The 15119-nt window shown below is 45.6% G+C and overlaps 1 protein-coding gene across 4 annotated transcripts in view; it reads left to right on the top strand.

Moving 5' to 3' along the window:
- EPB41L4B (erythrocyte membrane protein band 4.1 like 4B) overlaps positions 1-15119 on the top strand; it is a 128463-nt gene that overhangs the window by 44809 nt on the left and 68535 nt on the right. For all 4 annotated transcript variants that reach the window (XM_042912976.1, XM_042912974.1, XM_042912972.1 and 1 more), the window contains exons 3-7: positions 5334-5376; positions 6223-6301; positions 8196-8240; positions 10067-10119; positions 14806-14926. In XM_042912976.1, the coding sequence (XP_042768910.1) occupies positions 5334-5376; positions 6223-6301; positions 8196-8240; positions 10067-10119; positions 14806-14926 (341 nt within the window). The remainder of the gene's footprint in view (positions 1-5333; positions 5377-6222; positions 6302-8195; positions 8241-10066; positions 10120-14805; positions 14927-15119) is intronic.

Here is a 15119-nt window from a genome sequence, read left to right as displayed (position 1 = left end):
CTGCCCACATGCATATTGATGCTGAATGGAAAGCTATTGATAAAGGGGTCTCTGCAGTTGATTTAGATTAATTCCCAAGGAAACCTCAAATAGCTGGTGTAAGTGAGGTTACAGGGCTCCATCCTGGATGAGAAGGGGAGATCCCTCCTTAGGCAGAGGAGGCACTTCAAGCTGGTGTGTGGTGTGGACCCAGAACCATGGATGCCGCCACAGCCTGATTTCTGATCTTGCCTCTGCCTCACCTACACTGTGATCCCAGACACCTTGCCCTGTGCACAGTCACCTTCATCGGCTCTGAGGCCTGAGCAAGTGATGGACATGACACAGTCCAACGTGTGTTTCTTCCAACACCACCAAGCAATTAATTCTGACGCTCTCCACCTGCAGATAGCCTCACATCCCACAGGCTGAGGGCTCAGTCCTCCAACACTGTTTCCCACCCCACAATTCAGATGCCAATCACATGTCCAGATTGTAACCCGTGCTTTTGCAGTGTCGATGGGAGGTCCCCATGACCCCTCTTGGTTCAGTTAATTTTCTAGGACAGATGGCAGAACTCAGAAGCATTTTACTGACTAGATCACCAGTCTGTTATAAAAGAGGTAACTCAGGAACAGCCAGACAGAAGAGATGAATAGAGCAAGTATAGGGTGAGGCGGGCTGTGCAAAGCTTCCACGCCTTCCCTGGGCATCTGTCCCTCTCCAGGTCTCTCTGTGGGCACCAGCCTAGAAGCTTTCCAAGTTGAGTTTTCATGGAGGCTTTATTACATGGGCACGATTGATTAAATATTGGCCATTGGTGATTGATTCAACCTCCAGGCCCCTGCCCCCTCCCCAGAGGTCAGCACGGTGAGACTGTAAGTCTCAACCCTCCAATCATGTGGGTGGTTCCCCTGACAACCAGCCCCCATCCTTAGGTGCTCTTCAAAAGTCACTTCATTGGGGTGCCTGGGTGGCTCAGTGGGTTGAGCATCCGGCTTCTGCGCAGGTCATGATCTGAGTTCGTGAGTTCGAGTCCCATGTCGGGCTCTGTGCTGACAGCTCAGAGCCTGGAGCCTGCATGAGATTCTGTGTCTCCCTCTTGCTCTGCCTCTCCCCCACTCACTCTCTCTCTCTCTCTCTCTCTCTCTCTCTCTCAAAAATAAATAATGTTAAAAAAATTTAAGAAATAAGTCACCTCATTGACATAAACTCTGGTATGGTAGGAAGGAGTTTGTTATGAATGTCAGAACACCTTTCTTGCTCTTATGGCTTAGAAAATTCCAAGGGTTTTAGGAGCTCTGTGCCAGAAACTAAGACCAAATATATATTTCTTATTATAAATCATAGCACACACAGTAAGCTCCAAAAGTGTCCTTTCCCTTCTTTCTCTTCTCATCCTTTGGATATGATTATCTCTTCAAATTCCTTCCAGCTCTAATTTAAATGCAAACTAGACACTCTTTGTAAGCTGAGAAATCTACAGGTACTAGGATGCCAGCTATGACTTCCGACCACTCAGACTCGATGGTGAGGGCTCAGGGGTCATTGAGGCAGGTTTTAGGCCCTTTTCAACCCCTGAGCTTCTCTTGGCCATTGTGGTTCAAGTGCTTCTGTATCGATTTTAGACAACGCAGTGCTACAACCAGCCTTTTACATGTCAGAGTTCCAGAACTGATATACTGTCAGAACAGATGGGCTTTGCCAAATCATCTCCCATCTTGATTTATGGAAAGGGTTTTGCCAGATGGACTTGGATGAGAAATTCAGATCAGAAACCACCTTTCTAATACCTGTTAGAATGTTTGAGTTAAATATCATGCCCTCTGAACTTAGAAATGCACCTGCCTGTCTCCAGTGACTGGTTTAATGGTATGTTAAGAGGTCTGGAGCCATTTGCCTTGGCCTTTGCCGACAGGCGGTGTGGCTATATTTGGTCAGGATGCAGGTGAACATCTAAGACAGGTCTCGCTGATGCTGAATTTAGGCCTCCAAGCCAAGTGTAGGATATGATTTACTAAATGCCATTTGGGGCCATAGTGCCCGGGTATTCATCACGAGGTAGTCTCGTGGGATAAAATAGGACTAATCAGAGTCTGGTCCCCTCCTGCAGCTAGGAAAGAAAGTCAGGTCATTTTGAACTGCCTGGATACCAGATAGGTTTTATCATGTCTTGTTTTAGGATTCTGGCTGGGTTTCTTATCACCTCCGATGCAGGCAAGCAACCTGATCTGAACCTTGTAGGGGCAAGGAGCTTTTAAAAGGAAACTGTTTCTGATTACTTTCCCAGATTCGTGAGCCCCAGACTTTTCACAAGCGTCCATCCTGGCAGGGCCCCGTGGCTGTGCAGGAAGGACAGGGGCCAGCCTGCATGGATAAGGGAGCTCCTTCAGCAGCATGGCCAGAGGGAAAAGCAGTCTGCTGTCCAGCAGGAACACTAGCCATGAACTGTCGGTTAACACCAACCATAGACCACTGGCCAGTAAACCTTGGCCAGTAAATTGCTTGAGATTTTACAAATCCCTGACGGTGATTTTCAGAAGGGGTCATGGGTGTGTCACGATCCCCGAGATCAGTAGGGACATATTGCTGGGTAAGGGGAAAACTTCGGCACTGAATATTTCATGGGCACGCTGGGAGCCTTTAACAAACACTAATGCTCTGAGATTCTGTTTAATGGCTCTTGGGTGGGACCTGCGTCGTTGTGACCGCAGTGGGCAACCAGGGTTGAAAACCACCGCCAAGGAAACAACACAGTCGGACTCAGATCAAGATCATAGTTTGACAGTGGAGGGAGGGAAACAGTGGGCTTGACGTGTTCTATTCCAGATACAAGGGGGCATGAGGGAAAGAAGTGGGACAAGCCCCTTTAAGCTGTGAGCCTCTGAGGCTAATGAGATTAGAAGGCTGGTTGCAGAGAACTTTCTTTGCAGGGTAATAGTGAGGGGAAGAAAGAGTTTAGTCATAGCCATTAGTGTGATACTTACTGGCAGGAAAGTAAATATACTTTTATCATGTCTGTATCTGTAATCCTCCCAGGGGCTGAGGTCCGAGGTTTTCTGCTTGATTGAGGGCAGCAGTGATATGGAATTCTGCTAGGGCAAACCGATCATCCCAAACTGCCTGATGGGCAAGCAATTAATTAATTAATGGAAGTGACCACATGACCCACCCCCATGAAAATAATATTGTCATTAAATAAAAAATTATGCAGAAAAGCGAAAAAAGTAAATGGCATTTGCAGCCCCACATCCAAAAAATAATGTCTATAAATCCTTCTGGACATACCATAATAGAAAATTATAATTTTATATAAACAGGATCCTGGTTTGTTTGGCTTCTTTTTCTTCAAATGTTGAGCTGTGGGTCTCTTGCCACATCAGTCAATAGGCCTCCATCAGTTTTAAAGGCTGAATAGTATTTCATCATGTGGATGAGCCATTTTTTTAATCCTTCTTTGTTGATGGACATTTAGGTCATTTCCAATTCAAAGCTGTAAACAGTGAGATAAAGCACCTTGTACGAGTGCCTTTGAGATCTGCATCCTGCTGTGCTGATCTTCGTTTCTTGGGTGGTTGCTTAGCCGGAGGGTGGAAATGACAAAAGCCCAGTTCTCCCACTGCACTGCTCACAGCTTATTGTGTTATAATTTACCTGTTATTTGCTTTTGTGTTTCCTTATTCCCCTCCTCCTACACAGTCATAATGGGCTCTTTGGTGAGGGGTAGAGTGCACCGGTACTAATTTAGCCCCACCCTTTCTCATTATTAGAATGTGCAGAGTTGAAGTTGCTTCTGAAAGTATATTGGCAGTCAGCAGAAGGGTCCCTGATTCTGAGCAGCTAATGAGAAACCCACTCTGCTGTGTCATTCCAAATGTTACCATAATGGTGAGGTTTCAGTGTGTATTGGGTTGACGTGAAGTGGTGGGAAAAATTCCTCTTTGCCTTCTTTTAAAACAACTATGTTGAGGGACACCTAGGTGGCTCAGGTGGTTAAGCATCTGACTTCAGCCCAGGTCATGATCTCCTAGTTCATGGGTTCAAGCCCCGCATTGGGCTCGCTGCTGTCAGCACAGAGCCTGCTTTGGATCCCCTGAGCTCCTCTCTCTCTTTGCCCCTCCCCCCACCCTCAAAAATAAATAAACATTAGGGATGCCTAGGTGGCTTAGTCTGTTACGCGTCCGACCTCGGTTCAGGTCATGATCTCACAGTTTGTTGGTTCAAGCCCCGTGTTGGGTTCTGTGCTGACAGCTCAGAGCCTGGAGACTGCTTCAGGTTCTATGTCTCCCTATCTGCCCCTCCCCCACTCACGTGTTTTCTCTCTCTCTCTCTCTGTCTCTCTCTTCCTCTCTCTCTCTCTCAAAAATTAAAAAAACATTAAAAAAAATTATATCGAGGGGCCCCTGGGTAGTTAGTTGGTTACGAGTCTGACCCTTGTTCTCAGCTCAAATCTTGATCACCAGGACATGAGTTCAAGCCCTGCGTTGGGCTCTGAGCTAGGCGTGGCACGTACTTAAAAAAAAATTACATCAAGCATGTATTTATTTCTTAAGAATCTAATATGGGACTGCTGGGTTCCATGCTCGGAGCCTGGCATGGGAAACGGAAGTGATTGAAGGGCACCATCCCTGCCCTCCAAGGGCAGAGGCCAGAAGCATAATGGTCCTAAATGCTGTTTTCCATGGAAGTCAAGTTGCTGAGGCTCGTCAGAACTGTAGTATCAACAGAGACATTATAGAGAAACTTGCGTATGAGAGAAATGGTTTTGCGATTTCTGGGGGTGGCAGATAGGACCCAAGTGTTTTTCTGATGAAAATGAGAGGAAGTTGGAATGTCCTCATTGACCAGAGCACAGTTATCTCTGGCAAATCCCTGCCTGCCTTCCCATCTTCCTTGGGGGTCGTGAATTTTGGCTTTACAATTTTAGCATTGAAAACGACAAAGCTACAAGACCCATGCGTGATCAGAGATTCCTGGCAGTGTGGCTCGTGGTCTTTACCACACTGATGGTGACTTGGGATAGTTGCCGAAGTTTGAGCATGATTTGAGAAATTCAGCTCTTCAGACTAGAAGAGCCGTCAAAGATCAGTTAGTTACAGCTCTTTGAAAAAGAGACACCTCTTTGAAAAGCTAACTTTCCCAAGAAAAAATGTACTTAATGTGCATAAGCACAGATTTTTTTTTTTTTAAATACCATCCCAAGCAGTTTGCCGATCCCCAACCTCAGAACCCTGATCTGGTCCAATGCCTGGTTTTATGGGGAGAATTACTAAGGTTTATAGAGGAGGGTAAATGTGGGCTCTATATGGTCTTGCTGATGAACTATTCCTAAAGAAACTTTTTCTTTCTTTCAGCACTGGCTGGACCATTCCAAACCCATAAAAAAGCAGATGAAAAGTAAGTAAGCAGAACTTAGCCTACTCACTTATTTCTTTTATCAGAGAGTAAAACTCCTTTGCCAGTGTTTTGAGGTATTATGTTTTCATCAGAACTTGGGAGCGTTTTAAAATAGATTCAGTTTTAAGTGAATGATTTTTCATTTCTTAAGGCTGGCCAAATGTTAGAGTTTAAAATTTGGATAAGAGTATTCGGTAGATATTAAAAAACAGACTATGCTCTCATTTGAAATCAGGCACCCCTGCCAATGAGAACTGATTAATATGCTCTTCACAAGCATGACTTTACGCCTATTATATTCATTTTCTAATGAGTTGTAAAAGTAGACTCAGAGAATGGGAAAGCAGGAGTTTTTGACAGTCTGGTCCAGCTCTCTGGTTTTACGGGTGCAGTAACCACATTTCTTCAGTGTTATTTATGCATGGGTAATTTTTAAAAAGTGTAATACTTTAAAGTGTTCTTACTGTATTTTTGGATTACAGAACCCTTGCTGTTTATATGTCACTTTCCTTTAGCCCACTTAGTATTTTGTAAAAAGTTAGTATCTGTTTGGAATATCTTGGCAATTGGGTGAAAGTAAAATGTCAGCTCTTAGTAATTCATCTACATGGTTAGGGTTTTATTCCAGAATAAGTTACTAGCTAAGCCGTCTTTGTCAATGCAAAAGTACATTTTAGTCTTCCAAATGAAAGGATTGAAAAGAACTCTCTAGCTGTGTATGTCCCTTTGTGCCCTCCCGGTAGCAGTGAATGTATTACTAGATGTAACATGTGTTTCCTTTTGTCCATTCTGTGATCTTCAAAACTGGGGAAAAACATCTTCAATGTTCCATCTCCCTATGTTCAGTTGGACCTGCTTATGCTTTGCACTTTCGAGTTAAATATTATTCTTCGGAACCGAACAACCTTCGTGAAGAGTTTACAAGGTAGGACCAGATGCAGAACACGACCCCCTCTCCACTGTAGTACTTACCTTATAACTTATGGGTCCTCTAAATTTGGGGTCTGCCTGCTCTTCTCTCTGCTGACTTTATATGCTGAGCAAGAGCTATTCGTATTTCCCTTGTGCTTATCCCTGTATTCTGTTGAAAATCTACCCTTGGCTTAGTTTGACCTTTTTCCCAGTGAATCAAAATTAAAAGATTTATTTTCCGGTCACATTTCTGTTTTGTGGGGCTGTGGGATACACTGGTTACTCGTTTCAAGGCACTTTATTTTTGTCTCAGGTACAAAAAGGGAAGGCAGGTATTAGAAGAGCATTTCTCAGTCCCAGAACGCCATCTTATTTTTTTTAAGGGGCTGCGCAATGTTCCCTTGATTGCTACAATATCAAAGTTGTTGGAATCCCTTCATGTCATCTTTCAGCCCCACTGAATTTCTTTTAAGGTGTGCCCACGAGTGTCTGCCCCTCCAACTTCAGAAACAGTCTTGAAGCAAAAGAGGCTTTAAAAACATTTTAAGTATGGCATTTCTCTCCAGCCACTCCTCTGTCAGCAAGATCCTCTACCCAACCTTCAGCTGCTTTGAATGTCCCCAGAACCCCCTTGTCATTTGTGTGACCGGCAGTAGTGACGACATGTCAGCCCCTGGTGGTGGCCACTCACCTGGAGATGACCGCCTGACTAACACTTTAAAGACTGCTTATCACCATTCCCTGCCCTGGACAGGCCTACTGGGCTTCCACGGTTAGGTTTTCCTATAGGAATTGGAAGTTCTGGCTGTATTCTGCACGGTATTCAGCACCGTGTGTTCTCTCCTTGATGCGAGTACTCAGTTCAGTGGTGGTTAAGCAGCTGTCAGAAGCAGGAACAGTCTAGAATATACTAGAACCTTCAGCTCCCCGATCCTTTGATCTCTGGGTCACTCACATTCTCCTGTATCCATTCCAACAGAGAGTGACTATCTGCATTGTTTTCAAAGTTCAAGTAGATTATTCTAGAGTTCCTCTTCAGAGTCCTTTATGAAACGTGCTCCTTCTAGCCATCATCCAAGCTATTGATTCTTAACCAGGGTTGTGTGAATCAGAAACACCTAGGAAGCTTTTGAGCAAATCACATTCCTGGGGACCACTCTTGCATGTAAGACTGATTCCATAGGTATGGAGCAGAGCGTGGGTAGCTTTGGCTTTTACAAAGCACTATAAGTGGCTCTGTTGCCCACGTCCTCCTGGTAAAAAAGAAAAAAAAAAACAGTTAAGCAAAAACACTTAAATTTTTTTTTTTTACTTAGGTGAACTCCACTTGTGTTATTTGCTGCCTCCTCTCCCCATTTCTCATTACCCCATAACCCGCTGCAGCCCAGTTCCAGGATTTTTGTTTTGCATGCGTGTGTGCGCGCGTGCACTTAACCTGCATCAGAAAAAAGCCTCAAGCAGTTGCTAACTACGGTCAGCTGTAAACTTTCTGATACCAGCAGCTGCGCTCTTCCCGGAATCTGCTGGTGGGACTGGCTGAGGGCCAAGTCCAGTGGCTCCTCCCTGTCTGTCTGATTGGACACGTTGCATGCCTGCGTTTGAGCTCTCTTCTCAAGCTCCAAGGGTGCTGCCGAGGCCATCATTGGACTGTAGAGTGTGTTTCATGTTCCATCCCCCAAGTATCTTGCGAACCCTGTACATGCACTCACCTGCCTAGCTAGGTTCTGGGATGTCTTCCTAGAGACTCAGGAGGAGATGCTTCCACCAACGTCCTCATTTGATTCGGACTCCTTGTTACAATGCAGAATTCTGGGCTGTGCGCGGGGCGGGATTTGTGATGGGAAGTTGGGGATTGGAAGCGGTTGGAAAAGAGTACGCCTCTGTTGACTTTTCTGTATGTTTGTCAGGTACCTGTTTGTTTTACAACTCAGGCATGACATTCTTTCAGGAAAGTAAGTATGTTTTTGTTCTAACTCTTAACCCGGGATAGATCATAGTGTATTTCTAAATCACTGTTGTTGTTGTTGTTGTTTTAACTCTTTTACCCTTGTTCCCTTTTCAAAATTCAAAAAAAGTACACCAGGCATTGTAAAGTGAGTCTAATCCTTGTATCGCTGTCATCATCATCTTATTTTAAATGATTACTCTATGGCTTGAAGCATTTCCAAGAGCATTGAATATCTTAAGTGATGTGCATTTGGGAATACTTCTCTCCCTGATCACATCACTGCCCCATTCATAATGGCTTTTGTCGTATTTGCAAGCAAGATACGTTATTAGTATGTATACACTTACAAGTATTTGGAGAGTCAGAAGTCTCATTCATCACCATCTGCATTTAAGCAACGTAAAGAGGTTACGTTTTGATTCTGATAGGAGGTTTAGACATCTCATCTCATTTCCTTCTCCCCCTCTTAAAAATGGTTTTTCAATACCAGGCCTCTGGCGACAGTGATTGTTGAGCCCAGGAAGCATTGGCATTGACGTGGTTGGTCTCGCGTGCAGTATTTATTTTAAAGATACAAAATTTCAGTGGTCATAGCCTTCACAGTTGTGTCATTTCTCAGCATACGTATCGACTATTTTCTATTACGTGAAAAATGAAGACTCTGCCGAGTCTAAAAAGCGATACCTGACGTTGATGAGAACACATTTTGATTTTGAATACAACCTGAAAGAAATTTGAAAAGTGATTTCCGAATTTGCAAACTCTGAATCGCACGTAGGCTTTCAAAACCTTAGTGGAATCTATATGACAGCACAAGTAGATTGTACAGTGTATACATTTGCCTTATTCAGCCATGCAATACAAATCTCAGTGTGTGTATTATGAGTGTGTGTGTATTTTTATCTTTCTCTCTTTCTCTCTGCATACTGTGCTCCTCGTACTAAAGGCCTCTTAATTCCAGTAATTGTCTTCAGTTTGGAAAAATATTAATGGCGACGTCTTACATTTATACAGTACTTTGCAGTTTACACGCGCTTCGGCCAGATTGACGGTACTTCCAGGCATAATGGCGTTCTGGTCCCAGCACTGCCTGCTCCCAGCTGGGTGACCTTGAGCAAGACACTTGGTCACTGAGTTCCTCGTCTCTAAAATGGGGGATGGGGGAGCACTTACCTTAGCGGTTCATAAAGTCCATGCATTGACCAAATTTGATAGTATATTTGAAAAGGCTTTAAAAACTATGAAGTGCTGTACCAATGTGTGTCATTATTATTTTTCTAACTGAATTTGTAATATCAAGTATGAATGAGATCAGTGATTGGAGGCGTGGTAATACGCCTCTGTGGCTACGCCTCAGTTATACTTATTAGAACGCTTGAGTGTATCCAGCTGTCCTGGCAGTATTAGATATTGTGTCTGTCTGTTTATTTTTAACATTATGACCTGGTTTCAAGAAAGAGTTCAGACAGCTTGAAAAGGCGCATGTACTCTATCAAGTAAGTTTCAAAATCCTAAGGCAGAGGGAAGGCTTTTCATTCTATTTCCCAAACTTCCCCATTCTTGCCAAATTCAGTAAAATTGCCCACAGAGTTGATAGAAACTATACTTAGATTGTATCGTTTTGCTCTATGGTGAGAATTGACTTTGGGAAATAGGGAGTGGAAATCAGCTTGTTTGCATTCTTTAATGTGGACAGCAGAAATAGAAACCACCGAGAAAAATCATTACCTAAATAGCACTACCTTTTGAAAAATGACTCTAATGATATTTTGTATGCTTATGAGTATTAAAAGTTCATATATGGAATTCATTTCCTCTCTTTTTTTCAAGACTGAAATGCCCATATGAAACGGCTGTGGAATTAGCTGCTCTCTGTCTACAAGGTACATTGTTCTTTAGTGGTAATTAGCATTTTAATGTTATGCTCTCGTTTCAGCAATTGATTATCCTGTGTACCAGGCACAGTACCCTACTTTGGGGGTATAAATAAATACAGTATGGCCTCCGTCCCCAAGTAGCTTCGGGTCCCATGAGGATGTGGCAAAACCACATCCAGGGTACAGTGCAGTTCCCTCAGGAATACTTGCAGGAGGCTTGGAAGACTAAGGCCCTTCGGGGGAGGAGCGGATGAAAACAAATGAAGGAATCAAGACAAAAAGTAGAGAAGTGCAGAGGGGTACTGGTAGTCAAATGGTGTTGGAGGGTGGAAGTTCAAGAACCTGGATAAGTGGACAACCTTGAACCCTATTTAAAGAGCATGACCATGCTGTCAGCATTAGGACTTTGAAGGCTCTCAAGAGGGAGGCAGACCTGGTCAGGTGTGCATTTAGAAAGGCCCCACTGGGTGTGATGGGGAGGTAGGACTGGACCAGGACCGGGGCTGGGGGTGCAGTAAGAAGGTGTTGCAGTAATAAAAGGAAACTCTCTAGGGCAGAGGGTACACACACACACACACACACACACACACACACACACACACACACCAAAAGAACAACATTAGTGGTACAAGAGAAGGACCTGGTCATTACACATTGGTGTTGAGAGAGGAGTCAGGCAAGAGTCATAGATAGCTCCCAAGAGTGAGTGACAGGAGCCACAAATGGTTAGAAGAATTGGCTGCAAGGGGGGAGATCATCTACGTAGGATCTCTTGGCTGAGAGGCGCCAGTGGGACCTCTGGTAGCTTCTTGAGCATGCAGATCTGGCTCCATCAGAGAGGTCAGGCCACAAGCATTGACAAGGAGTCATCTGCTTATAGGTAGGAGTTAGATGGTAGGAGGTTTGCCTACATGATTGTCAGTGTTGACTGTTCCATATTATGCACTGGTGGATTTGAGTTTAAAATGCACAAGAAACACTTGCTGAAGTCTTCAGCATTAATTAAGAAGACACTAACGTGTAGCTGCACATAAGGAATGTTATCAGTACATCACATAGGCATATGTTGTGGATTCATTTTACCAGTGTGTTCATCAGTTTTTCTGGGATAATGAATTATGATGTATTCATTCATAATTACTAATTAATTTTGAACACCATAAGATTTGGCTTCCAACTTTTGTATTTCCCAATTTTTAAAAGTTGATCTAAGTCTTCAAATTCTGAAATCAGTACACATTTATTATAGAGTATCAGGAGAGCAGCACAATAGTCAAGACAAGTAGAAGGAAGGAAGGAACCCACCATCCTGCCATCCTGCCATCCTGCCATTGTCTGCCATCCGCAGACAATCAGAGTTTCTATGAGTTGGATGCAGTTTTTAAAACGTAATTCTGATCAGTCATATACAATTTTTAATATGATTTTCTACTTCGTATTTTTAGTACTTGTATTTTGTCATGAAGATGGTTTTTAATGACAGCAAGACACTTCTGTTCCTTAGTCACTTTTTAATTCTTATTCTTTAATGGGGGCTTGCATATAGTAGGTGCTCAGTAAGTATAGAATGAATCCATTAGAGTTGGAGAGGCCCTTCAAAGACTTTGGTTGAAGGGGGAGCCTGCCCATGAGGTCTGAAACCATAGGTGGTAGAGGTGACAGTCTTGTCATCTCTAAATATCTGTGCCAAATACAATGCTAAGTGCTTCACATCTACATTTTCCTGATTCAACAGTCCTTGTGGTAAGTGCTATAGGGATCTGTAACGGCTTGGGGAACATGGAAGTCTGCTCTCCATTTTGGCCAGGTACAGATCTCATCAGCTGGCCAAGCAGCATCCACTCTAGAGTTTCTGAGGCTCCAGGAGGTTATACCCTTTGGCTTGGTGGCCCAGCAGCAGACATCAGGTTGTGGTTAAATGGGATGAAGTCACATCCCTGTCAGACCTGGGGCCATCGATCACTGGTCCTGAACGACTAGAGCATAAGGCACATATATCACCATCCTTCCCCACTCCCATCCGCTGCCCCACTTCCCGCCGTGTGATGAAGGCATCACCACGCTCACCAAGCCCAGCTCTGGTAGAACCATTTGCCTTGCTCCAGGGCCAAGGCAGATGTGAATGAGATCAGCTATCTGTGAGCCTTTCTTGGGGAAATTACCCCTTTGAGTTGGAACTACAACATCGTGTAATTTAAGATGCAGTCATTATCTCAAGTACAAATGAAAAGTCTGAAGTGAGGAACAAGTGGGGAAGTTCTTGTTACACTGTCCCTCCGTGGCCTCTTCTCCCCACATCCCATCGGAAAGTTCCACAGCCTACTTTCTAGTTGAATCACAGTGGAGCCAGCTTGCGTCAGAACATCGAGATCACTGGAGCATCTCAGCTTTCAGTAAAATGGAGGGTGTGTTTCCTCCCTTACTTGAGCCTTGAAGACATGTTCTTGCTGTGATCGTCCTTAAATTAATGGTGCCCCTCCAGAGTTGCGGCCCCGAGTGAAGGCGGTGCCCTTTTGGGGACTAGTTTTATGATAGATTTGAAGGTGAATCCAGGCAAAAAGAATGAGAGTGAGGAGAACGGGACACGATCTTCTTTCATCCTTGCAGCAGCTCTCATTTTACCGATGGGGCATCAGAGACGGAGAGTGGTTAAGTGGCTTGCCCAGGTCGCACAGAGAGTGTACAGCAGAGTGGGGATTCCGGCCTTCCTGTGTCTGAGCTGTGACTGCCACCCTCTGCTCCCTCCACGGCCAGAACTCAGGCAGAGAAGTGTCGTTCTGCCTCTTGGAAGGCAGGCGTGCTATCTCAGAATCTATGTACAGGCATCGCTTGGGCCTGTTGTAATCCAGGAACAGTGAGGAGGATACTGGCCCCCTTTCCCGGTCTCGGGGAAATCTTATCACTGTCTGGCTTCTCCTTCCTGTGCTTGATGATGTCAGTGGTCTCGCCAGACACACTGCTCACCCCAGGGATTTGTTGCCTCACTTTGGCCCACGGGTGCAGCAGAAGGGTGGTTCATGTGAAGGAGATCTCTCCCCAGACTGCCCCTCTAGCCTCGCCAGGTCTCTGGTTTCAGGGTGAGCTCTTGGTTATTGGTCAGTGGCGGCCTTGGGAGCCCAGCCCTTTTACCTTCTCTGGGTGAATATTTCTAGAGCAGAATCTTCATCTGTGACTTTGCCCAAGGTACTAAGTAGCTGCACGCCCTGACCCAGGCCACCCTGGTGGTCTTCGGGGGGCTGTCCACTTGAGACTTGCAAATGGAGGGCTTGGGTCGGGTGAGGAAGCACTCAGCAGATCCCCACCCTGTGTCAGGCATCGCCTCTTACAGCCCTCCCACCACCCCGCTGAGTTGGGTAGTTGCTTTGTCTGTATGGACAAAAAAGTTTCATCCGCTTCTGCAAGCTACTTGGAGTCCCTCCTGGAAGCTGGGTTCTGGGATTAGAAAAGGCTGCTGGGTACTTAGTGAGTTGCTATTAGCAACACACGCTGGCCAATCAGTTGTAGGATTTCTTGTGTTAAGCAGTGTTTCTCAAAGTGTGTTCCTGGGTCAGCTGTAGCAGCAGCATCTGGGAGCTTGTTAGAAATGCAGATTCTCAGGCCTTATTCCAGACCTGTGGGATCAGAATCTTGGAGGGTGGGGTGCCACAGTGTGTGTTTTAGCGAGCCTTACATTTCCAACGTAAGTTGGAAAACCAGTGTTGTAGATCCGTGCTTTTCAAAGCCGCCTGTGTGCCAGTCAGCTGGGCATCTGGTGAGAAGGCAGGTTTTGCTTCAGGAGGTCTGCAGTGGAGCCTCAAAGTCTGCGTTACGAGCAGGCTCCCGGATGGTGCTGATGCTGGACCAGGCTTTGTGTGGCAGGGTATTAGAGAAACCTCTGGAGGGTTCCTTTCCGTTCTGGGGTCTGTTCCCTGGAGCTGCAGGGGTGGGGGTCCCGGGTGGGGAGAGTGGATTTTCTCATCTGTGCCTTGGAGGCACGGGGCCCCCTATGTCCTGGGCCCTTCATTCTGTGGGGTCCTCGGCCAGAGAGCAGCTAGCGTGTGGGACACTTGGGGCCTTTTTGCGGAGACTGCTCACGTGGCTGCTCCTCTCTGCACAGCCGTCTTCGTCTTCTTCCCTGTTCTGGCTGAGTTGCCGCAGCTGCTCCTGCAGCCTTGTCCCCCCCTCCCCCACCCCCTCCTTCCTTCCCTCCCTCCCTCCCCCCTCCCTCCTTCCCTCTCCCTCCTGGCATATTTTCCCCTAGATTCTACATGCACTGAATTCTTGATTGGTCCTCTCTAGCACTGCAGACTCAGAGTGCTGCTCTGACCCACCCATAGCGAGAGCCCTGTTAGATGTTTCTGGGCAGGTCCTCATTCCCTGCAATTGCCTTTTATTGCAGATCTGGGCTCGACCACTTCGTGGGGGAAATATAATCTGGGCCTCCTTGGGTATGGGGGAATAGTGGAGAGAAAGACGGTAATAACTAAGATAATGGTGTTTTGCCCGACAGGGAGGGCATTGGGATGATTCTTGGGGGTTCTGAACGTACATGTGGGGGCACCAGGTGGGAGTTGAGCCCTCCTGAAAGCAGGGAGTTCTGCATGTGGGGGTACCTGTGCTCTGTAATTGTGCCAACTGCCTTTGGACCTGGTTGCAGCAATAACTGAAAGCATTCAATGTCTCCTGTTTTCCTCCCTTTTATGAAACTCGCAGCGGAGCTGGGGGAGTGTGAGCTTCCAGAACACACGCCAGAGCTTGTGTCTGAGTTTCGGTTCATTCCAAATCAGACAGAAGCGATGGAATTTGATATCTTCCAGAGATGGAAAGAGTGCAGGTACCTTGATGCTACCGTCTAGCGTTCTGATATATTTATTTTGTGATGTGTCAGCGTCTGTCGGACTCAGATGTGCCAGTAGAATCGCTCTGTCGAAGACCGTAAAACTGTAGCTCCAACTCTTCACTTCTTGCCTGTGCCTCAGTCCTGGTTTTCCAAAGGCCCACACGACGTCTGTCTTTCCCAAGATGTA

The sequence above is a fragment of the Panthera leo genome, chromosome D4 (assembly GCF_018350215.1).
Source record: "Panthera leo isolate Ple1 chromosome D4, P.leo_Ple1_pat1.1, whole genome shotgun sequence".
Lineage (NCBI taxonomy): Eukaryota > Metazoa > Chordata > Mammalia > Carnivora > Felidae > Panthera > Panthera leo.
This window is presented reverse-complemented; position numbering and strand designations above follow the sequence as displayed.